Source organism: Malaclemys terrapin, chromosome 1, assembly GCF_027887155.1.
Source record: "Malaclemys terrapin pileata isolate rMalTer1 chromosome 1, rMalTer1.hap1, whole genome shotgun sequence".
Taxonomy (NCBI): domain Eukaryota; kingdom Metazoa; phylum Chordata; order Testudines; family Emydidae; genus Malaclemys; species Malaclemys terrapin.
The window spans coordinates 102,073,927-102,098,557 of record NC_071505.1 but is presented as its reverse complement, the minus strand read 5'-3'; the positions used below and the strand labels follow the sequence as shown (position 1 = coordinate 102,098,557).

General features: G+C 44.1%; 1 protein-coding gene across 2 annotated transcripts in view; it reads right to left on the bottom strand.

The window, feature by feature from the left end:
* HIPK2 (homeodomain interacting protein kinase 2) overlaps positions 1–24,631 on the bottom strand; it is a 190,851-nt gene that overhangs the window by 36,452 nt on the left and 129,768 nt on the right. The window contains exons 3-10 of one of the 2 annotated variants that reach the window (XM_054033549.1): positions 23,093–23,216; positions 20,677–20,796; positions 19,330–19,416; positions 18,422–18,606; positions 13,930–14,092; positions 11,554–11,773; positions 10,088–10,209; positions 1,467–1,609 (exon numbers count right to left, since the gene is read on the bottom strand). In XM_054033549.1, coding sequence (XP_053889524.1) covers positions 1,467–1,609; positions 10,088–10,209; positions 11,554–11,773; positions 13,930–14,092; positions 18,422–18,606; positions 19,330–19,416; positions 20,677–20,796; positions 23,093–23,216 — 1,164 coding nt within the window. The remainder of the gene's footprint in view (positions 1–1,466; positions 1,610–10,087; positions 10,210–11,553; positions 11,774–13,929; positions 14,093–18,421; positions 18,607–19,329; positions 19,417–20,676; positions 20,797–23,092; positions 23,217–24,631) is intronic. The other variant, XM_054033559.1, reaches the window with a different exon arrangement.

Genomic DNA, 24,631 nt, shown 5'->3' with positions numbered 1-24,631 from the left:
GAGGAGACAGCCTGCTGAAACAAAATCTTCCACCCACCAACTGTTCACCGAGAAACCCTCCGGGAAAGAAGTAGTGATGTCTTTATTTTCGGGAATAAACCACAGCAATGGAGCAAGTGACAATCTGACCAGGTTCATTTGGGGATGGACAATGACGCACAGATTTCAAACTCCTTAACTATGCTGTGCTTGTGACTGACTGTCTTGGAGACTACAAGAGCAGAGTTAGCGCCTCTTTGGTACCTGTTTTCATAGAGTACAAAGGGTGAAAATGACAAGGGGACTTGCCAATCTGACATCTCATATGAATTTGCTTCAGGGGCAAAGGATTTGGCCTTACGGGACTCCCTATTTATCCGCCACTTTAATCCTGTTACTTTCAAGGCCATGCATTGCAGCTCCCATCCTCACTACTGCCTCCTTTCAGTGCCTACTCACACTGACCCTTTGAAGAAGTAAGAGCAACTTGTCAGTGGAAAGACTATCAAAGGCAGACAGTCAAGACAGCATCATTGGAGACGTTCCAGGTAGGGATGTAAATATTGATTAAAGGCCCACAGGCCCGGCTGTGCCCGGCCGGGACCCCTCCCCCAGTGGGCACGGCTGCCTAGGCTGGAGTCTCTCCGGCTGGTGCGGGGCTGCTGGGGTTAACAGTTGAGGGTAAACCTAATGCTTACCAGTTAACCTTTTACATTCCTCATTCCAGGAGAGATGAAATAAACCACTAATGGAATGATTTCGGGAAGGGTCTACTGTGATAAATGGGTTCAAAGTAATTGGCCTGAGAAGCGCCTCCCCAACCCTAATCCTTTGACAAGGGTCAGGATTTCACAAACAGCTGCAGCACAGACAGGACCCGGCCAGAATTCTATTCCCACTCTGCCTGAAAACGCCAAAGATCCACTATCCATGCCTGCACTGAGACTGCAAAGAGCCAAATCTCTCCTGCATAACTCTCCACAGATGTGTCTTCCCAGCCCCCACAGAATTATCCCATCTCTCAGGAAGTTTTCACCAGCGCCAAAAGTGCTGCAAACCGAATCTGGGATACAACACTGCACAAAACAATAGGGCTATTTGGCTTTTTAAACAAGCCAAGGCAGATGTGGCTGGTCGGGGAGAAGACGCTGGGATCAAGAATGGAGCGTGTATCTTTTTTCTTGTAAGATGTTATCCTGTCACAAGAACAGAGCTATATGGAGCAGCTTAAGAGAGACTAGACCTGAATTTGGTTTTATGATGGATGGTTCCCTTCATACTCAAAATATCAGAAAGCACCTTACAGACCAAGTCAGATGCTGGGAGTCCAGTGGCTATGTGGGCAAAGCCTGCGCCCATTGTGCACTCAGTGTTAGCCCAGACACACAGCCTGGGATATTAGAAACTACTCAGACACAGAGGCTGTCAGACAGACATTGACATATAGTGGGTGTCTCACAGATATACACACAATATTCCAGGTTTACCTCCAGTCTGCCAGCGGCTGGGTCCCTGCCATGGTCTCTGGTATGACAGTTGCATGCTGGACTGAGGTGTGGGTGGCTACTCCAGTCAACTGCTGCCAGGCTGGAGGGAGCAGGATCTGCTGGGTCCCGCTAGGCCAGGCCTGCTGTTGAACAGAAGAGAAGATGGTGGTTAAAAAGAATCACCATTCATTGCTTTAGTGTCAGCCCATCCGGGGGCGGGGGGGTTAATGCCTTCAGGAAACTACAGTAAAATAGTTTTCAGTACAGAGCACACAAAGAAGTAGAGAAATCCCTGCTAATGTATTCCAAGGCAGCAGCTGGGTCACAGTTAGGGATAGGAAAATGAGAACTGGCCCGAATCTCAATCCAAACTTCAACTAGAACCAAAATTTTTTATTTTTGTTTTTCAGGTCAGTTTGGCTCAGAGGCCCCATCACACTCACTCCCTCTCCCCCATCGGGCCTTCTGCCTTTGCAGAAATGCATCTTGGGGTCTCAGCAGGCCTGGCATATTTTCCTGGACTGGTTGCTGTCTTCAAATCTCATTAGTTCCAGGGCTTCCTAAGGGTTGGTCAATAAAACCTGGGTCACCTCTGAGCTAGGGATACCCTAGGCTACTAAACCTGAAACAAAACAGCTGGCTAAAGGCCAACAGAGAGTGTGCCAAATCCAAAATATTTTCTTCCTTGCCACCCCAAACAGAACTGAACAGAATATAGAGACTCAAGAGGATCAGGAAAGGGAAAGGATGGGCTAGGAGGATTGGTGGGAGAAGCAAGAGGAATTTAAGGGTTAAAGAGGGAGTTGTGTATTGGGAGTCTTGCAATAGAGAAGGAGAGAGAAAGAAAAGGGATAGTTGGAGGGAAGGAACTGAGAGTCAGGGGAGTGGGAGGATGGGATCAGAGAAGAATGAAGGAAGGATCTAGTTGAACTGGAGAGAGGGAATGTGAAGAATGTGATGTGGAACAGGTCAGGTAGAAAAATGGATACTTCATGAGATTCAGATAGGTGTATCCACACAAAATTTACTTCACTAGTTCCAGTTAGTTCACATGGAAAAATGTGAGATTTAAAACCTAAATTCAAACATCTATTACCAGAGACAAAAAAGAGTCAGTTCCCTATCCCCAATCCTAACACATGTATGATGACTAAGGGCCAGATTGTGCTCCCCTTACTGACATGGGTAGTACTTTATTCTCCAAACTATCTCATTGACGTCAATTGGACTTTCCATGGAGGAACGTGCTATTCAGCCCCTGAATTCACTTCAGCTAAAGGAGCTTTAGTATGTGCAAGTCACTCAGGTGTAAAGCAGCTGGTTACTTTACACAAATACACAAACAACAACAATTTCTGGTGCATGAAAGGTGTGAGTATCGTTTTCACACTGATTGCAAAACAGTGGATTCTAAGCACTAATGCCCATTTTCACTGACTTGCTCAGACAATAAAGGAGCGTTGGGGGATTTGAGAATGAGAAATATGCTAGGAACCTGTCTGTGCTGGAATACAAAGCACAAGAGTCGCCACCTTGCTGGAAAATTGCTCGGGAACACAGTTCTGCTAGCCAGCAGGCTTTGGTGCTCCAATCTGGACAGACCGTGTCAGCCTGGAGCTGGGGTGGGGGGCAATTTCCAGTTCAAGCAGACATCCCCACGCTAGCTCTAATCAAGCTAGTGCACTAAAACTAGAAAGGCAGCCATGGTGGCCTGAGTACTGGGACAGGCTAGCTGCTCCAAGTATGATCGCGTCTGGAAGCCTAGGCACGTAATCTGGGTGGCGAGTCCCTCCCACTGCCAGGGCCACACTGCTAGCTCGATTAGAGCTAGTGCAGGTTTGTCTGCTTGAGCTGGAAATTACAGCTCCAGCGTGGATACACCTAGTTATTTCTTTCCCAGAAAAGTGCTAGCCAGAAGTGGGCATAAACTACGCCCACCAGCAGAGTTCAAGCAAGTTTCTTTAAAGTGGTTGGACTACGCTTTATAATTGTGTTGAGTTACAAAACACACACAAACATGTTGCAACTGTAACTGTGTTTGAAAATGGCTTCAAACATAGTCGCAAGCTCTAGAGTTGACAGGGCCAAATAGTTTATCTTTGGCAAAAGACCATTTCACGTCAGCTCTTGATTAATCCATGGAAAGGGATAACAGGAAGAGATGTTGTTAGTAATAGCAACTTACATTGATGTAGCACCTTTCAAACAATACACAAGGATTAGCTCATTCACCAGTGGGGTGAAACACAGAAACGGTTTAACAGCACATAGCAACATTTCCCAACAATTCAGGATAGGAAGCGAAGGAGAATACTGTATCCACGTGAAACTGCAAAGAGAATCCGAGGGAGCCAAAATGCAAGTTGCTCAGGGGTGTATTCAGCCATCCCTATTCATGCATATTTGTATTTTACTCCACAAGCAGTTCCACTGAAACCAGTGGGAATATTTGTGGGGTAAAGTATTATTCAGTGCGAGTTACTAAGTTAATATTTGCCCAGAGCAAATGCATTAACAAACCTTTTCTTTAAAAAGTTCTCTAAAATCTTTAAGGCCTGGAAGTGGTCAAGATCTTGGTTTTAACTCATCTGAATGGTGACACCTCCAGAATCAGTGTCCCTCCAACATTAGTTCAACAGTAACTCAGAGGGGAAAGTACCATCTAATAGATCACCAACATCAATTTTCTTCAGCACCTGGGACTCCCATCCACACTGAGTATGTCTACACTGCAATTAAACACTGCAGCTGGCCTGTGTCAGTTGACTTGGCTTGCGGGGCTGTAAAGTTGCAGTGTAGACGTTCAGGCTCGTGCTGGAGTCTGGGCTCTGGGCCCCTCCCTCCTCGTGGGCTCCTGGAGCTCGGGCTGGGGCCTGAGCCCAAATATCTACATAGCAATTTTACAGTCCCCAAGTTAGCTGGCACAGAGCAGCTGCAGGTGTTTAACTGCAATGTAGACGTATCCAGAGTGGCCCAGTCCAACCCTGCTTAGCTTGTGAGATCTCAATGAGATCACCGCACACAATAGATTTTTTGTGTAATTGCCTCCCTGTTGCAAATTTATTTCTAATTTCAATTTTTATTGATAATCACTGAATTCCTATGGTTGATGAACAGAGGTGACAGTGGTATCTGCTTGGTATTCATGAAGGGCTGCTTTCTATAAGCAGAGGAAATTGGCCATTATCACCAGTGCTAGTCATTAACATACAAAAGTGGATTTATAGCGCAAAAAAGGAATATCATTTATTTGTTAAAACCTAATAGTTTCTGCTTGTGCCCCCTTTACTGTTCATCCTTCCTTCCTAAAGCTGCACACATGAGTCACAAACACTTTTACGGAGAACAGCCTTAGCCAATGGTGCACAGTATGCCAGAGCCTTGGAGCCTTGTCAGTCCTATTCTTTAATCACCTACCCCTACATGAATGGGGCTTTCAGTCCATTATGAGCCTGCCCTGTCCGAACAACCCTATATTTTCAAATCAAGACCTAATGAGCACCACGTGAGAACAAATGGCAGATGAAGTGATAGGGGCAAGGGTTTTAGAACACACAAAATCACTTCTTACCTCCTTGAATAACCTTTACAAAACATTACGTGAATTTAGCATTGGACTGACCTCCCTGGGGAGTGAACTCCTCCGGTTAGCCACACAACACAGGCAGTGCCACTGCAAGCTTCCCCCACCTTGACCCTCCAACGTTCCTCCAGCCGGACCTGGAGCCATCACCCCTAGGGATGTCTTTGGAACCTTCCTTACTCAACTTCTTTGTTGAGGCCTCTAAAGGCTGGCAGCTGATGTCTATTGGGATGGTGGTTTCTGCAACATGAACATTTGACTGCTGGGAACTGGACTGAGACCATTATCCCATTTCACATAGATCATTCAACAGCTCCCAGTAGGAACAAACTTTCAGCGATTACTTACTTGGGCTGAATTCAAAACAGGGACAGGGATAAAAATGTTCCCCTGCTCATTATCAATTAGCTAAGCCATCCAGTACCCAAGGAGACAATTTCCATAGCGGGAGGCTGGAGGTCTTCCACGTGGGGCATTTACTGGGCAGCTGATTGTGCTGTTTTCTTCTTCTGTGCTGCCTCCTTCTGTCTCAGTTTCTGATCAGTACTTCAGAGGAGAATCTAAAGGTGAGCTGCAAGTGAACCAATCCCTGCCATTTTTCCTAGCTCAGATTCCTCCTCTTAATCAGACATGTTTTTGACTGGGATTTTTAAAGGAGCCTTAGGGTAGTTAGATGCCCAAATCCCACAGAAATTCTCTTGCATTCTATACTATTAGACTATCCTATTCTAATTCTCTGTTGGGCTCCTTTGAAAACCCAGCCTTAGTGGCCAAAGCTGTGTAGGAGCTAGTATTTAAAGCATAATGGGTTAGATTCTGCCCTCAAATATGTATGCAGATCTCCCACCAATTTCAATGGGGGAGTTGCACGGGTGTGTCTGAAGGCAGAATCAGGCCGAGTGGCTTGTGCGCTTGCCCCTAGCACAGCGGTCGGCAATCTTTCAGAAGTGGTGTGCCGAGTCTTCATTTATTCACTCTGATTTAAGGTTTCGCGTGCCAGTAATACATTTTAACGTTTTTAGAAGGTCTCTTTCTATAAGTCTATAATATATAACTAAACTATTGTTGTATGTAACGTAAAGAAGGTTTTTAAAATGTTTAAGAAGCTTCATTTAAAATTAAATTAAAATGCAGAGCCCCCCGGACCGGTGGCCAGGACCCAGGCAGTGTGAGTGCCACTGAAAATCAGCTCGCGTGCCGCCTTCAGCACGCGTGCCATAGGTTGCCTACCCCTGGCCTAGCCACTGCCCGGCACAGCATCCCACGTCACTGCTTTGGGAATGGCTGCAGTGTGACAGACACTGCTTAACACCAAAATCCATTCCATGTGCACAGCAGACGGGAGTATTTCAGTCTAACAAACAAGTCTGTGAATTACATTTGTCCTCTCCATACCCTCCTTGGTATTTTCTAAACTGGTACCCTTTAGTGCCAGAGCTAGACGCTCTCCCTGCAAGCTCAGCAATCACAGCCCTGTGTACACATCAGTCCAGGCACACCATTACAGATATTTCCCAGGGTCATCTTGCTCTGATGACTCAATTTAGGAATCACATAATCTTTTACAACCTGGTCATAGTCAGATGCCACCAACGTGACAGCAGGGCAGCTTAATCTCTCGAGTGCTGGCATATACAGCGTGCGTGCTCAGAGTCTGAGCCATGGAATTCAAGGGCATCAGCTACATCCCTCTCTAGGGTCATATCGGTGCCACTGTGCTGGGTCCACATTGTGTAGCCACACAGCAGTGAGGGGGGCTACACTATAAATAGAGTCTCTGCTTGAAGGTATTTCACCCTGTTCCTTCCTAAGCCAGATTCAGAGATTGATTAACACAAAAACACTAAACCTCTCCCCATCCTGTAGCCCCTCCAGCCCCCATCTCCCTCCCCCCCCAACCACAATAAAAACACGCTTTCCAGCCCAGCTCCAAACGTTGATTGTCTTGGAATTTTCTGCCTTGCTGAGTCAGATGAAAGGGCTGCTATGGTGGGCTGCAGAACCAGGGCTGGAAAGGGTACTCAGTCACAGGGCCCCGGAGAGCTGTTCACAACACTGTGCTATGACAAAGGACTAGCCCTGGCTGGCAGGTGGATGAGGGGGTGGGGATATTTTTGTTTTTACAGCTTTGGTTTAAAAAAGGTAACTGGACCGTTGCTGCTCCCCTGCAAGAGATTACCGGAGTTTACATGCTAAAGCCACTTCCTCCCTGTTTGGGGAGGTAGCCTGGATTTGTTCAGATCTCCGCCTCTTTTAGTGCATGAATCTAGATTCAGTGTCAGGGCCCAGGCACAAACTCTCTACGTATCAGGTAAGGACCATGGAATCATTTCATCAGCAGGAAAAGATTGCTTGGGCTGGTCCATTGGGACAGTGCTGCCATGTCCACTGCTTCGAGTAAGATTGCCCGGGTGTAACAGAGCACACTTTGGCCCCTGGTGTCTTGATCCTAGGTCCAGATGGGGAAAGTGGGAGTGAGCCCTATCAGCTGCATCAGAGAGTACCAGGAATGGAGGTGGCCTATTTACTTGGAAGGGGCTGGTGGCAGTCAAGCAGGGTTTCCTGCTTAGGAGTGCTGTTGGGAAGGAGTGAAAGTGAGAAAATGCAGGAATGCAGAATGCTCCTGAGGGAAAAGGGAAGGAAGGAACAAGCACTGGATCAGGCTTTTCAATGCATGACAACATCAGTTTCAGGATGGACAAAAACACATGGTGTCCTTCCCCTTTAAGATGTGAGGTTGCCGAACTATTAAAGACTGGAATCAGAGCCTCCTTTCACCTGTCTCCCTGCTGCAGGTGATACTTGCTCATGTGGGTGAAAATGGACCCGGTAAGGTCGGGTGTAAGGGTTATTTTCACCACCCACTTTGCAGTCAGTGGTTTGCTCTAATTTTTCATTTCTGCAAGAACCAGCTTACAGAGACGATATACAAAATACACCCCTATCCATCACCACCGTGACGGCAGAGCTTATCCAAGGGCCTCAGGGTGAGGGACTTGCAGTCATTTGCAGGGCCCTGTTTCCTGGATTTGAAAGTATATAGAAATAAGTGGTGAAGGGTCCAATTTGGCTCTCAGACACTACCAGTGCCGGGGTATATTGAAGAGGGGATGAGCACCAATGGCTGCTCCCAGACGTATGCATTGTCCACACTCACAGCAGCATGTAGAATATAGGCAATACATGTGTAGCTACATGCTGCAGTGAAAGCAGGCTGCATTCTCACTTGTCACAGCAGCGTGTAGCTCCCTGCAGCTGTGAAAGGCTCTGGCAGGGGGGAGGCAGCAAGAAAAAGATCTGGCAGTTCCCCACTACCACAAAAGGTTCTGGCAGGGAGAGGCATTTGTGCAACCATAATTGCATGTGCTACACGCTGCAGTGAAGGCAGGCTGCGTTCACACTTGTCACTATGGTGTGTAGCTCCCTGCAGCTATGAAAGGCTCTAGCAGGTGGGAGGCAGTGGGGAAAGGGTCTGGAAGTTCCCCGCTGCTGGAGCCTGTCACTGCGTCAAGGAAAGGTTCTTGCAGGCAGCAGGCATTTGTGCAAATGCAATTGCATGCACCTAATTTCAGTTTGCACATCTTCCTGCTCAGAACTTTGAAAATCTGTCCTTTTAGTTTCCACTGCTCTGCTTCTTAGATACCTGCTTTGTACTGAATGGGATACAAGGCCCAACCTTGCCGTGCTGAAGGTTATGACAGTCATCAGCAAAGATGGATTCCATTTTGCGGCAGACTTACGCCAAGAGGCAGCTCTGTAACAAAGACTCTTTTATTGGGAATGGGCGGGGCACATAGCTAGTGAAAAACACACAGGCTTTAGGTTGTGTTTCGTTCTGTCTTCACCAGATAAGCTCAGTTGGCAGCTAACAAAGGAAAGTAATCACAACAACACTCAATGGCACATGTAACTCAGGGAATCCAATGCTTGGGCATGATTTTAAAGTCTGTTGAGATCTGAATGCAAATGAACATTCTGGCATTAATGAGTGCACAGTAGGCATGTATTTTACCTCTGGACCACCTTTTCCAGGAGGTATTGTGAAGCTCTATGTGCCTTAGAGGGGAGAGATAGCTCAGTGGTTTGAGCATTGGCCTGCTAAACCTGAGGGTTGTGAGTTCAATCCTTGAGGGGGCCACTTAGGGATCTGGGGCAAAATTAGTACTTGGTCCTGCTAGTGAAGGCAGGGGGCTGGACTCGATGACCTTTCAAGGTCCCTTCCAGTTCTAGAAGATAGGATATCTCCATTTATTTATTTATTACGTTAAGTATATTTGTTCTCCATCAAAGACATTCCTGATACCAATGGAACCAATAAGAGTCAGACCATTTAAAAAAGCAAAATTGGCCAGATTCACGGAAGCTGGCACAAGGAGGTACAAGTTGCATCTCCCACTAGGATCCCCTCAAGAACTGTGCCAATAGAGGCTGCTGCAGAGATTCACTGATTCAGCTGCCCTGGCCCTCCCTTCTGCCTATTTACCCTTTTCCACTACTCAAGAACGAGGCAACATTCAATAAAACTGAAAGGAAACAAATGTAAAACTAAAATAAGCAAAACATTTTTTAAACAATACACAATTTACCAGGGGAACTCATTGCCACAAGATGCCATAGGGCCAAGAGCTTAGTAGGATTCAGAAAAGTATTCATGATTAATTCTCACCATCGGCCTCACAACTCCCATTGTCATCTCCCATTGATTTCAATTGGAGTTGCATTAGGCCTTGTGAAGAGGAGGATTGAGAAAGAGAGTGGCACTATTAACTGTTATATTGTTAGAGACTTTCAGAAATTAAAATTGGCCTGCAAGATGAAAGGGAGATTGAGGAAAGACAGATGCTCCATGGAAAGTTGGAGATGCTCACTTGGGTGTCCCACTCTAAAACTGAGCCACAGAGGGACTGGGGAAAAAAACCTTCACGCTTTCCCCCACTCCACGTAGTTAAACTAAATGAAAAAGACTTGCTCTGCATAGGACTATTCAAGTGCCACCTATACTTGCCCAATCCACATTTACCCAGACTAAGGAAATTACCTGTGCGAGGAGACCTGGCTGGATCTGAAGAGGCTGGGCCCCGGGAGCCTGAGTGACAATCGGAACAGCATTCTCCATCCGTACAGAATACCCAGCATGCTTTGAAGGGGAGGCTTGTAACCCTGTTCCATGAACAGAGAGGGACAGAGTTAATCATCATCACCACCGCCCAGAAGAGGGGCCTGATTTTCAGAGGTGTTCTACTGCCACAACTCTAACTGAAGTCAATGGGAACTGCAGGTGCTCAGCACCTCTGAAAAATCAGGTCCTCGATTCCCACTTATTACATCCAGCCAAATTTATTACATCCCGGCCCAAGGAGATCTATCAGCTTTTGGCAGACATGATACATCCGAGGCTGAAGACAAGACATTTCCAAGGACACCAGGAGAGTACCCCTCTTTAAACCTTGTGAACGTTTTTAGAATGTCTTAAACTTAGCAGAGACATCATAATGTAACCTACATCTGGAGACAATTCTACAAGAAGGCAGAAGTTAATGGTTTGTTTTCGAATTAAGTCTGTTATTCTCCAGTCTGGCTAGAGACAACCACCATAGATGGCTAGGAAAATACACTCCAGGGTGAGAGTGCTGCCTGCTGATGAAAGTGGGAGATTGGCAATCAAGAATACAGGGTTCTACACGCCACTCTGCATGGACTCACTTTTGTAACTCTAGACTTGACTAGGATTTAAAGGCATATCACCAGAACACATTGGTCAACACATTCCACAGCTATACTGTCAGTAATGCCCTGTCTCCTTTGGGGGACTCTAGGCTTCAACTGGTGTCAAAGTTACACTGCAAGATCCTTGTATAAAAGGGGTTAGAGTATTGCCAAGTATTATTGTTGATAGATCCTGCCCTACCAGGACCAAATCTCAGGTCTTGTCTAGCCTGGGGATTTGCCTCTGATATAGCTATTAGTGTAACTATGCAGGAGCAGCCCCTATCATAGACAGGCAAAGCTGCTATGTGCCCCAGTGCAGCTTACCCCTGGTTTTAAGCAGGAGTATTGTCCACTGGGGCAAACAGCAGCTATGCCTGTCCATACTAGTTGCAGTGGTGCAGCTGTACTGATGACTGGCCACTGATGGCCATAATTGGGGCAAATTTCCAGGCTAGACATCTTACTCTCCACCTCATTAACCTGCTGATTCACCCTGTGGAAACTGGATCACTGAACAACCTGGGGACTGGTCAGTAAAATATTCCGTTCTTGTTGTGTTTGCCAAAACATGGTGGAGGTTCTTCAAATACGCGGATCAGGGCAATGAACAATGAGCATCACAATCGCACCTCCCTCCCTCCCGCCCCCCGAGTCATCAGCCACAACCCAACTGCTCCAGAGGTTCTCACTTCCTGATTTTCTTCCTTCAGAAAGATTTACTGGAGGAAGTTTTCAAATGAGAACCCAATCAAACAGCAGAAGGCCTGGCTGTGAGGGGGAAGGCCTGTTTCTTACCTTGGAAACCTGGAGGGCATACAATGAGGGCTTGCTGGAAGGGGTCAGGCCGGGCACAGATCTGCGCCGTTCCCGTCTGCAGGGGCATGCTCCGCTGGGCCACTGCGGCCATGGATGCTGCTGAAGGCTGGTAGAGTGCAGATTGGTAGTTTAGTATGGAGACTTCAGGGTTGGCTAAGGAAATAGTGGCACTGGTGGAGGTGGGAGCCAGGTTGGTGGCCTAAAGGAATGATGGGAATTAAACAAACAAACAAAAAATGAGGGAGATGGTATGTTGGAAGAAGCAAATCTAAAAATAAATGAATCTAAATAAAACCAGCAAACAAAAAATAAAGGAGGAGCAAAATAGGAAACTGAGGAGCGCAGAGGTAAGGGTGGGTGGGCAAAAGGAGCACACTGAGCATGATCAGTGAGGCCTTCTATCAACTGGGGCTGCTTCCAACCACCCCACATCCCAGTTTGTTGTCCAAGGAGTCTCCAGAATGGAGCACATCTCCTGAGGATGGGTTTGATTTGGGAGAATAGGGAGGAGACAGGAAGAGAAAGGGGCTCAAAAGGAACTGGTCACATGAAGTCAAGCTGCTCTGTAAATATTTCTCGCACTTCCTGTGGGAAACTTGGCAAGATCAGTTCTGCCCCCAACACAAACCCTTTAGGAGAATTTGGAAATTCCCACTCATCCACCCATCACAACTACACATTTCTTTTGCTGAGAGAACCCAAGGCAGCTCTTCCCTTCCACCCCTTAAAAAACAACAACAACAACAACAAAAACAACAGGCGTAGATGATGGAAACACAAGAGATAATTGGAAACCTAACCTAGAGATGGGAGATGAAACAGGAGAAATGGCCCATAGGTCTGTTTTTTGACTTACAGTAAGAATGTTGGAACTTCCTGATACTGGCAGAGCCTCACCCAAATCTTTGCTACTGCTTGACACACAGAGACAGATTCTTCCACCCGTATTCAAGCTAAGCAGTGCTAACAGTCTCATTGGAAGGAACTTTTGGTGGAGGAAGGAACTACTCAGTGTGAGTAAAGGTGACAGAGTCTGGCTCTTCCAGTAGTGGTGATGGTGTTTGGTTATAGTAAATGCTGCCAATTGGTGCTTGGGAGAGGTTAAGCAGCAGGAATTTGGGGAGTTTGTCAGCAGTCTTACTCTCCAGTCTGAGTTCCAAAAGCAAGCAAGCAAGGATACCTGTATTTTTAAACTGACAACCCACCACATTTAACCATGACAAACTAATGACCTATCACTGCGTACAATTGTGGTGCCCACTGCTTTATGAATAATGTAAAGAGGCCTTTTCTCACCATACGTGACAAAAAACTGAGCCAGCATGAAATCTAGATTTCTAAGATACATTGGATCACTTTGCAAACCTGGATAGACTCTTTCGGAGCTTATATTCCTGTGGCACCAGTCCCTCATGCCACAGTTATATTCCTCACCCTTAAATCTTCTTGTTATAACATCAAAACAAGGCGGCTCCTGCACCAAAGAGCTCTACAAAACCCTAAGGATGACACCCTCACCATGCTTCAGTCTTTTACTGTCCTATCCATGAATACCTCCCCTTCCCTTTAGTTACTATAATACAATTCCAAGGGAAACAATTTAAGCTACTGTTTGTTTAAAATACACCAACACTGTACATATCAAGATCATGTGATGGTCCCACTCTCGTGCACACGCACCCTCTTTTAAAATCTTTAAAAACCCTCCTATGATGATACAGGAGATCAAAGTGTAGGCAGTAGACCTGAATCTACTAACTTCGACTGCAAGCCCTTCGGGGTCAGGACTGTATCTTATTGTGTGTACATACAGTGCCTAGCACAATGGGGTCCCCATCTCAGTGAGGGCCTGCAGGCACTACTGTAAAGACAAATAATACACAAGGAGAAATACCACCACCAAATGCTAAGACAAGAAGTCAGAGCACTTCATTTTGCTGCTGCTGCAGCAGAGTATTGTGTCTGTGATATGAGGATTTAGTTTTACCTCAGCAGTAATATTAATAAATCACTCGTGTCGGCCTGATTATTGCTGAGCGCAATCCTACTTGTTGCATAAAGGGATACTGCCAGATTTTTTTTTCATACCAGCTTTCCAGGGAGACGGGGCGAATCATCTCCAACAAGATAGACTAAGAAGCCAATATTTCACAGTCACACAAGTGCCATGGAATTAATTCTCCTGTATCAAATACCACGCAACTAGACAGGACTCAAGGAGGAGGGTGGCATGTTCTAGTCACAAGGCAGAAAGGAACCATCTTACTGGGTATGTGCTGAGAGGAGCGCTAGGTCTGCTCTCCATTTTCTAGGGCTCTCTAGCTTTCAGGCCCCAGCTGCTGCCAATTCCCATACCTGGTTGTGGACACTGTTCAGCTGGTTGTTAAAGGTCATGGTCAGGTTGGTCGATGTGCTCGGGGCCACATGGGTGATGAATGGTGTCTTGCTCTGGTTTACCGTGTCATACATATTCACCCGCCGCTTGCAAATCTCCATGTTCTGGAAACAGGACTTGACACTGTTTAGAAAAAGGGATGAGAGGGTGAGAAAGAGAGGAAAAAACCCCCGATGAGCATAGTTAACAGTCAGCTATAGACGCCTAGCTTCAGGTCAGCATTTCTTTGACGGCCGAGACAAGTGATCAGGCCACACTTGGCACTTGCTAGATTAATCAGTGTTTGAATGTCCCCTTTTCCCCACAGCCCAGGTTCGCACTGTTTGTAATGAAAGGGAACTAGCTGGCAGTCAATAGAAGACTGCTTTGGCTTAGCATTCTTGAGTGCCCCATCCAGCCTCAGTCCTGCAGCATAAGTCATAGTCAGCAGCCAAAGCTGTCAGCAGACAGACAGGAGGGGAAGAAAAATCAAACCAATAGTGGGTCTTCTTTTGTAACATGACAGAGAATGGGGAGGTGGGGAGAAGGGCCGGCTAGTCTTGGCTCATTTGGGATTATTTTTAAGGCAGTTTTCAAAGTCTTTCCCTCTTTGGAGGAAGATTTTGCTGTGTGTGGTCAATGAGATATCTGAAATCTTGCTCGGCACTTTAAAAAAAGTTGGTCATTTGAGCTCAATCCTGCAAGATGCTCAACACATTGGCCCCACTCCAGCATGGCACTTAAGCATGTGCTTAACTTTAAGCATATGAGTAGTCCCTTTGAAGTTATATGGCTCAAGGGCTTTGCTGAATCAGGGCTAGAATGCTCAACATCTTGCATGATCAGGCCTTGAGGTTGTCCCAGCCTGAGAGTCAACAGTGGGGGAATGTTTAAATCCCCTCCCCCACAATCCCTCCACACTACCAAAAAAACCCTTACTTATTAAATACACACACATATATATTATATGGCAGTGGAAGTATTGAAAAATATTTTTCATCCTCAGACTGCAGCAATATACTGACAGTGCAATATAGTAAACACTGCTGCCCTACTAAAGGACAGTCCTTGTGAGGTAGGTAAGTACTATTATTATTTCACTGTTACAGCTGGGAAAGTGAGGCATAGAGAGGTTAAAGGGACACTATCAATTTAAGTATGGGCAAAATCTACTGCCTGATCACGACCTTTACCAACCAGCTGAACACTGTCCACAATCAGGTACTTTTCAATATTGTTTTAAAATCCAATTCAAATGGTTATTTTTCATCCAATATTTCTCCCAGAGTTTGATACCCAAACCTGAAACTAAGAACCTGACAGTGAGACTGACTATAAAGAAAACAAAAATGAAATTGATTTCCTTGATTTTCATTGGCTAAACTGAGAGAAATTTTTTAAAATAAATAATGTGCCTCAGGTTTGAATTTGTAAAATTATTTCACTTTTAATAATCTCAGCTGTTATCAGTAACATAGGTAAAGACGAGTGTTTATTTATGACACTTTATTTTTAAGGTGATAGTGTCCATTTAAAGAAACATGCCCCTGACCACAGAATGGTCAGGAACAGAATCCAGATCCCTTGACCACCCAGTCCCGTCCCTTAATGAAGAGACTATGCTTCCTCTCAAAAGCTCAATAGCTATTTGGTTATGATTATATCTGTTCAATAATTACTCAATGTTGAATTAGATGTAAGAGAATATGTATCTAATTTCATTATGTACTTTTTAAATCTATGAAAGACAAGTAATCTGTAAAATATTTAGAAATCTGTATAAAAGTAAAAAATCGATGTGACAAATGTAGAATGCTCTCGCATGGATTTTTTTTTTTTTTGGTAGGTTTTAGCAATTAACAACTATTTTTCAAAAAACTTTATCGTAAAACACTGAAAATAGCATACTTATATTTCATCCGATACTACCATTGCACATGTTACAAAAGAGTACAGACGCTCCCCGGGTTACGCAAGACCCGATTTACACAAATTCGCACTTATGGAAAACGTTCCATAAGCCAGAAATAGGATTTTCGAGTTGCGGAAATATTTGCGTAACGTACTGGTATACATTTCTGACTTATGCAAAATTCGAGTTACGCAAGGCTTTCCGGAATGGAACAATTGCGTAAGTCAGGGGGCGTCTGTACTACAAAATATAACCTGTTCCCTGTAAGTTAGTGAAATAATATACTGTGTATGCCAAAACATGCATGGAAACATGACCAAACAGGTCAGAAAGACTGGCATTTCCCACAATTTAATATCCATGCAATCAGAAATGCAAAGCTGGACACTGGACTCGCTTTGCTGCTGCTTTGGGACTAACAAGTACAAAGCCTCAAGGGTTCTTGGGACTTGTAGTCTTTCTCTAAAGCATGTCACAGTAAAAACTGCTTTCAGCAACTATGTCTTCTCTACATTTGCATCTGTTTTCTGATTTACTTTCAAGAGAGATTACAGTCCCCAGCATTCCTGGAGGCTTTGAAGTTCCTATTTTCAGGACAATCACAGGCCTGACTTCAAATCAGCCAACCCACATTGTTTAGAGCTTGTTGCAGTTCTGACCAATCAGCATTTCCAACGGAGGAAGAATGAGGTTACACACTGAGCAGGCGGGATGTTTAGCATCTAGAGACCCGATCCTGAAGGTCTAACTCATACAAAAATTTCCACTGAGTTATTCCTGAATAAGAACTGTTAGGAGTTTTTCCCAAGGAGGGCAAGGGTAAGAACTTCAGAAATGAGGCCCTGATCCATGGAACGATTCCGAATGGCAATGGACTGGGCCCTGAGTCTCTAAAATTTTAAGCAGTTACTGCTCATGTAGGAAGGATTGTTGCAAATGAGAGCATGTGATTGCAAATATAAAAGTAGTTTTTTGTATATTATTTCAATATTTTCATAAAACACTGACTTATTTATGAACAACTTTGAATGAAAGTAGAATTTATTTTCTCTCTGTTTTTAGCAATTATCTTGTGTTCATACTGCATTCATCACCTCAGTATCTATTTATCTATCTATGGCAGTTATATGGCCCACAGGGTCTGAGCACCTCACAATTTGTAATGTATTCGTCCTCACACCAGCCCTATGAGTTATGGCAGTGCTATTATTCCCGATTCACAGACAAGGAGCTGGGGCTCAGACAGTTTAAGGCAGGGGTGGGCAACCTATGGCATGTGTGCTGAAGGATTTTCAGTGGCACTCACGCTGCCTGGATCCTGGCCACCAGTCCAGGGGGCTCTGCATTTTAATTTAATTTTAAATGAAGCTTCTTAAATGTTTTTAAAACCTTATTTACTTTACATACAACAATAGTTTAGTTATATATTATAGACTTATAGAAAGAGACCTAAAAATGTTAAAATGTATTACCAGCACACGAAACCTTAAATTAGAGTGAATAAATGAAGACACGGCACACTGCTTCTGAAAGGTTGCTGATCCCTGGTCTAAGGGCTAGATTATTAAAGGTTTGTAGGTACGTGCTGATGCAGATATGCACCTACTGGGGTTTTCAAAACCAGGTGCCTAACTCACTTTGAAATCAATGAGTTAGGCAGCTAGACGCTTTTAAAAATCCCACTTCACACCTATCTTCATCTACATATCTTTAAAAATTTGGCCCTAAGTGACTTGCCCAGGGTCACACAGGAAGTCAGTAGTGGTGCAGGGAACTGCATCCAGGTCTCCAAAGTCCCAGGCTAGTGTATAGTGCTGTTCAGGCCTTATTATGAATGAGAATCAGGCCCTAATGAACCATGCCTTATAACATCTCTGTCGGGCAAGGGAGTATTTCTCCATTCTACAGATGTGGAAACTGAGGTTCAAGTGACTTGTTCAAGGTCACATAGCAAGTCTGAGAGAGAGCTGGGCATGGAACTGAGATTTCTTGTTTCCAGTTTCTTGCTCTAAATCAGGAATCCTCAACAAGGGGGCTGCAAACGAGTGTTGGGGTTATGACAACTCTGTCCTCTTTCCAGACTGTTAAACACAGAATGGTCCTGACCAGACTCCAGCTAGATGGGCAAGGGTTTCTGGGAGGAGGGGATGGATTCCACTGTGGATAATGTTGAGAACCACAGCACCACCCCTGGGCTATGCTTCCTCTGCCACATGCATAAGTCAAGTTGATATTATATCATATGCATATATTTTTTCTGTATTTTAATATGAATGTGTGTAATTATTGAATGTTTACACAATGAACGTAATATATTCTGCAGTCTTTTGAATGCCTTGCATCAGCAACACATTTCTTATTCAGATCAGGTTCGGGGTTTTTTTTAAACAAAAATTAAAATCTTTGGGCCTAAACTCCTTAATGGTGTCCCTTTAAAATACTGTTGCTAGGCCCTTTTATCAACCCAAATGTCCACCCTACAGCCCAGTCTCCCCTCCCACCCTCTTCATCTGCTTTTTCTCTCTGAAAACCCAGCCCAAGGCAGAGAGAAGGAAGCGTACTGTGTGCTATGGGGGAAATCAAGCAAGTGCGTCATGGTGACAAAGGGGTGGTTCAGAGTTTCGATCGGAGTTATCCTCTTATCCGCATCTATAGTCAACATCTTCTTTAACAGATCTATAAACTCCCGCCGGTCTGCCTTTTCCACCAACATATCGCTTCCTTCTAAATCCGTTGTCATATTCACCTGGAAAAGAAGGGACAACCGTTAGAAGGGAGACTCAGATAGTCAGGTCTCTAGCAGATCATTTTCTCTCTCCTGACTCCATCAGGTTTCTGTCTCTGGAAGAGTAGCTGCTGAGGTCACAAGGAAGAATCTGAGCTGGCAAATCAAATCACCATTAGGCTAGTACAAGCCAAATCTCTACACAGGCTATTAAGTATCTAGCTCATTTGGGTCAATGGCTACTGAAGATGTTAGTCACCCTTTGCAGCTTTTGAACAGCTTCTGTGTGGTAACAGACAAGCTCTGACACATAAAGCACTATACAATCAGACTACTGAATGATGTGTCCTGCAACAATGACGACAAAAAAAAACCCACAAACAAAAAAAGATCTTGGTAAGTTTATGGGGGACATCACTATTTACATATCAGGTGCCAGGAAAAGCCTTCATATTAAAATCTTTCCTGATCCCAAGCACTAGGAAGAGAACCTAGCACTTGTGAAACTCCTAGTTACTCAACAACACTGCTTTATGTCACTTTTATGACTATATATCTGTTTTTTTCTGGAGGAATCCAGTGCAACACATGACAACTGGGAGTTGGCTGGATTGGTGCAGACCTGGTGTTTCTCAGAGGTTTGCCCAAAGCAGTATATATGCAGAAATGATGTCGTGCCCCATTTCTTTGCCTTGCGCAGAAGCACAAGGAGACATCTCGCTAGTTGCTCACCAACATTCTTACCTGTGCCATATCATCCAAACAGTTGAAAATGTACTTCCTTGCTTCCTTCGACTTAATCCCCGTCTCTGCCTCATGATCATCTGGTGTCTGCTCAAGACAGGGGAAAGGCAGTTACCTGGGCTGCCCTTGCATCTATGTAGGGTGATATGCCAGCTCAGACAGACACCTCAAAGCCCACCTCTATACAAAGCCATAGGCATAGTTTGACTTCTATATTTGGAGTGCGGGGGAGCTCCAGTCAGGCCAATGGGGCTGCACGTGGAGGGGAAATTCCGTGCCTACTCGAGGCTTGCAGTTTGGGGGGCAACGCTCCCCATGCCCCCCCCCCCCCCAAACTACACCATGGACAAAGTCGCCTGTCTCTTCCCTGAACTAGTAACCAAAATAGTAGCCAAATACATTTATATAGCACCTCTCATGCCTAAAGAATCCCAAAGTGCTTTACTGACCAAGATGGTCACAATTATTGTTAAGCTAGAGGGCTCCCTGTTGAGAACACCAGACACAGGGCAGCAGAACATGTTGCTATCACTGATCCGGGAACCATTTTTTGTACTATTATCTATTTTAATTGTTAAAAGGGAAATGTGTGTCTCAACTAGACAGATATTAAAAACAAATTCCACCCAGGGGCAGGTGAAATTAAACATCACTTCATCAACTACAACTAGCAGCCATAGATAGGAAAGATATAAACAACAACCCTAAATTGATAGGATAGTACTTCTCTCTCTAGTCTAGGCTACGTCTACACTGCAAAAAAAAGCACCTGTGGCAGTGAGTCTCAGAGCCTGGGTTAGCTGACTTGGACTCATGGGGCTTGCGCTAAAAATAGCAGCGTAAATGTTTGCGCTCGTGTACCCAAGTTCTGAGACCCTCCCCCTTCGCCGGGTTTCAGAGCCTGGTCTCCAGTCCAAGTGGGAACATCTACACTGGTATTTTTAGCCCCGGAGCACAAGCCCAAGTCAGTGGACCCATTATCTGAGACTTGCTGCCAGGGGTTTTACTTTGCAGCGCAGATATGCCCTTCGTTAAACTAAAATAGTCCATTCTGCAATATCCTCAGGCTGGGCAGCTCCAGATTGGAGAGATTTTAAGGTTCACTTTGGACTTAAAGCTTCTACAATGCAGTGCCAGGCACTAATTGCAAAGCCATTGGCCAGCCAAGGGCTGCATACTTTTGTTACAACAGTTTTACCTCAGCTCAGACCCATCCCAACATCTCAGTTTTTGGAAGCATCTCAATGCACTGCAAAAAGACGAGACCCATGCTCCAACTTTGCAGAATGTCGCCTTACTTCCAGTCTACTATTGCAAGATGAAGGAAACAAGGAAATATCTTCCTACCTTTAGCCTCCACAATGGATAGGGTGAGTCTGTATCCCTGTTGAAAAATCTTGTTGTCTTTGTCCCTGAACTTAACAAATACTCTGCTGGTAAGCCCTGTGTCTGTGAAATATAGCGAATCTGTAAGAGAAGGATGAGAGGTCACTGTTCATCCTGTGAAGATCTGCGGTGGTCTTCCTTTCAGGAGGGCAGGAGGCATTTAAAACATTGGAACAAAGAAAGAGAGAAAAGGGTGGTGTCAAGTTGGGCTTTATCAAAGATATACTAAAAGGAATGAGAGAAAGAGAATTCCCATAGACTTTAATGGCATTTCCAACTTTATCATTAATGTCTCAGGACATTTACCCTGAAAGTCTATAAAACATTCTTCCTTTAGCTTCTAAAGTCTGTGGGAATTTCTCCCTTTATCTTCAGACTTTCAAGGTAAAAGAGAATGCCCACACATTTTAATGGTGTGTTTTTATTGACTTAGAGCTTTTCATGGTAAGTTCTCGTCTCTATAAGGTATATCATTTCAATAATTTGGTACTTCTTTTATTTTCTTCAGAGCAGCTCAGAGGATAAAGCAGATGAAGCCAATATCGGTGAACTGAAGCGGTCTATGCATTGAAGCAAATTTACACCCTCATTCTGTATCATGTACTAAATCTGCAGTATTTATATAGCTTACTGAATTTGTCATGTCAATGACTTTCATGGACTCTGCCTAGCTGGCATACACAGAACCACGGGATGTTACACATATGTGTCTAAGCGTAGAGAATTCTTTTTTCATTTAGTAGAGAAAAAGTATGTGAGCATGTAATTAAAGGCTGACATAATGTTGACATAGGGTGGCATATGAAACCTTAACTTCAGCATTTCCTGACTTCTTGATTGCTTCACTTTGAAAACTTAATATTCTTCTAATGCAGGAAATGCCACAGACAAAACACTAGGTATTTTTAAAAGAAAAGACGGAAAGAAAAAAAAAATCATAAGCAGCAGCTGCAGTCCTGAGGACTTCAAAACGCTGCTGGCCCTCGCCCATACAAAGTGCCCACTTCTGCTGTGGAACTCCTTAGGTACATCCGAGCAAGGCTCCCTCCTGCTCACCTTACAAATGTCAATAGCCCCTCTTCAGCCCACTCCCATCCTTACAAATCCACACAGGCTGAAGCAAAGACTCAGTTTCAGTGCCAGCCCATTTCATAAGCTCCACAGGAGCCCTCAATATACTTGACTAGAGCAGACTTTGCACTACTATAAGTCAACTGTATACATGTGTGTGATGAGTCCTTCCTCAACCGTGTACTTTGTCAGTTTATCTCTGGAGCGAAGTCTACTGCTCATGCTCAGTATGTGGTTTTCAAAGACACAAAACCAATTTCCTCTGGAACAGCTAAAGGCACTGAATCTCAGTGAGGGCTATTTCCATGCCAGATTTCACTTTTAAAGCCGTGGCTGAAATACTATTAAAAAAAGAACAGGAGTACTTGTGGCACCTTAGAGACTAACAAATTTATTAGAGCATAAGCTTTCATGGACTACAGCCCACTTAGTCCACGAAAGCTTATGCTCTAATAAATTTGTTAGTCTCTAAGGTGCCACAAGTACTCCTGTTCTTTTTGCGGATACAGACTAACGCGGCTGCTACTCTGAAACCTATTAAAAAAAGAAAACTCTCAGGAATATTTTCATAATGGGAAAAGTGTACTATATTTCTTTTCATCACTCTCCTTTTCCCTTAGGCTTTCCCCAGAAAGATCACTTTCAGACAGAGCCCAAGCCCACAGTTTCAGAAAGGAACGAGCAACTGAAAAAAGGTGGTTAGAATAGAAACTGTTATCTAACCTGAACTGTAGAGGTTGCTGCGTCTCCTGTTATAGAGGTAGGCCAGGAACATTAAAGTCTATGGGGCTGATCTTCAGTTAGCTTTAATTATCACAGCTCAGTTGAATTCAATGGAGCTATGACAGTTGACACCAGCTGAGGATCTGCCCCAAAGACCATTCTCTTTCTTTTCATTGATTTTAATATACGTCGCCATTAGGGGATTATAAAAAGCAGCTGAGTTCATACAATTTCTTATATTATAACAAATAAATCTTCATTTAATACTTGCTGTTAAGCGGAGTAAGGATGGCAGCTCTGTTCAGTGATTAGAGATCATCTACAGAGCTTTCTAGTCAACAGGAACTTATACTCTTGATTGACAGTTCACTTAGGCAGTCAGTTCTTAAAGGCACAGTACTAAATAGCTTATTGGTTACCTAGAACACTACAGGTGGATAAAAAGTAGTCTTAGGATATTAAAATCAAACACACATATCTTCCATCAGCAAAGAATAGAAAGTTAAAAATCTGACCCTTCTGACACAAGAAGGAAAAAAGTTTCTGTATTTTTGTTAAAAGCAAGTGCAGCATCCATACCAACCTGATCGTACTCTGAAGCTCCCGGGTATAAAGGCCAGCCCAAGAACAGCTCTGCAATAACACATCCCAGGGACCACATGTCGATTGCTTCACAGAATGGTAAACCAAGGATGATTTCAGGGGCTCTGCAAAAGAACAGATGAGGAAGCATTAACCATTGTAAAACACACACAGGCATTTGTTCAGAATTCCATGTAACCAGCGACCCTCAAGAAGCCATTTGCAGAGAACAACAAGTTTTATTGGTCCCACAAAGCCCTGAGTGCTGTCTTCTGGCATCTAATCTGTTAACCAACTTCTAACACACATACAGACATCACCTTTATAGGACACTCCTTAACACCATATAACGAGCTCTTATATTTCACTTTTCATGTAAAGATTTGAATTTTCTTAACAAAAGAGATAAGTATCACTATCCCCATTTTACAGATGGGACATTGAGGCACACTGGTGAAGTGACTCGCCCAAGGTGCTGCAGCTGGGAATAGAACCCATGTCTCTTGAAGCTCTGCCCAGTGCCCTAGTCATGGCATAATGCTGATTCTCTTTTACATAAGGCTGTCCATGTGCAAAACTCAAAGTGATTTACAAATATTCATACACTAATTAAGTTTTACAACAGTCCTGTAAGGTACAAAAGCATTGTTGCTTTTATTTTACAGATGAATGTACTGTAGAACAGAGAAATAACACAACAATACCACAGCTATACATGGAGTTATGGGCAATGGCAGGAAAAGAACCCAGGAGTCCTGGCTCTCAAGGTTGTGTTGTAGGCACAGGCCACATTTTCCATCTGCTTTCAGCTACGGAAGGGAGAAAGGGGATATTTAGGGTCTCCTTATCTGTCTCTCCAAATATGACTCTACGTTTGTTCCAACAGATGCCAACTGAAGCAAAGCAGACTTCTGCGCAGTACATTTTAACATTAGCTCTGCTTAGGAAATGTAAAGGAGGCACTAAAGTCTCTTACTCCTGAGGCTGTTTGATACTGTATTTAATGATTAACTTAATTAAGTGCTTAAGAGCAAAAGCCATCTACTATCTTCAAAGCTTTGGTCCATTCCGGTCAGCACTAGCAGAGACACCCATGTAACAGGGGAAATGCTTTTCTTCCCGTTTTTAAAACACAGACTTCCAGCATTAAAACTGAGACTATTTAAAAAACTTACATTATGCTTCTGCAAACCACTAGTGTCCCAAAAATACTTTCATTTTCCTAGCAACTTTAGTCCAAGAGCTTCAAAGCACTTTATAAACAATGAAAACTCAATACCCCTATGATGCCTCAATACCCCTGTGAAGTAGATAAATATCATTATCCCCATTTACAGATGGGGACATAGTGTTGTCAACTCTTGCGATTTTTATTGTGAGTCTCACAATTTTATCCTCAGTATCACACTACTTGATGTTTCCTTAAAGCCCCAGCTTCTGGAGTCAGGTGATTATATTAGATTCTCAACTTTCCTTTCCTGCAGAGAAAAGCTTAAAAACATGAACCCTAAAGGCTCAAACACCATCAGAAAAATAAAGC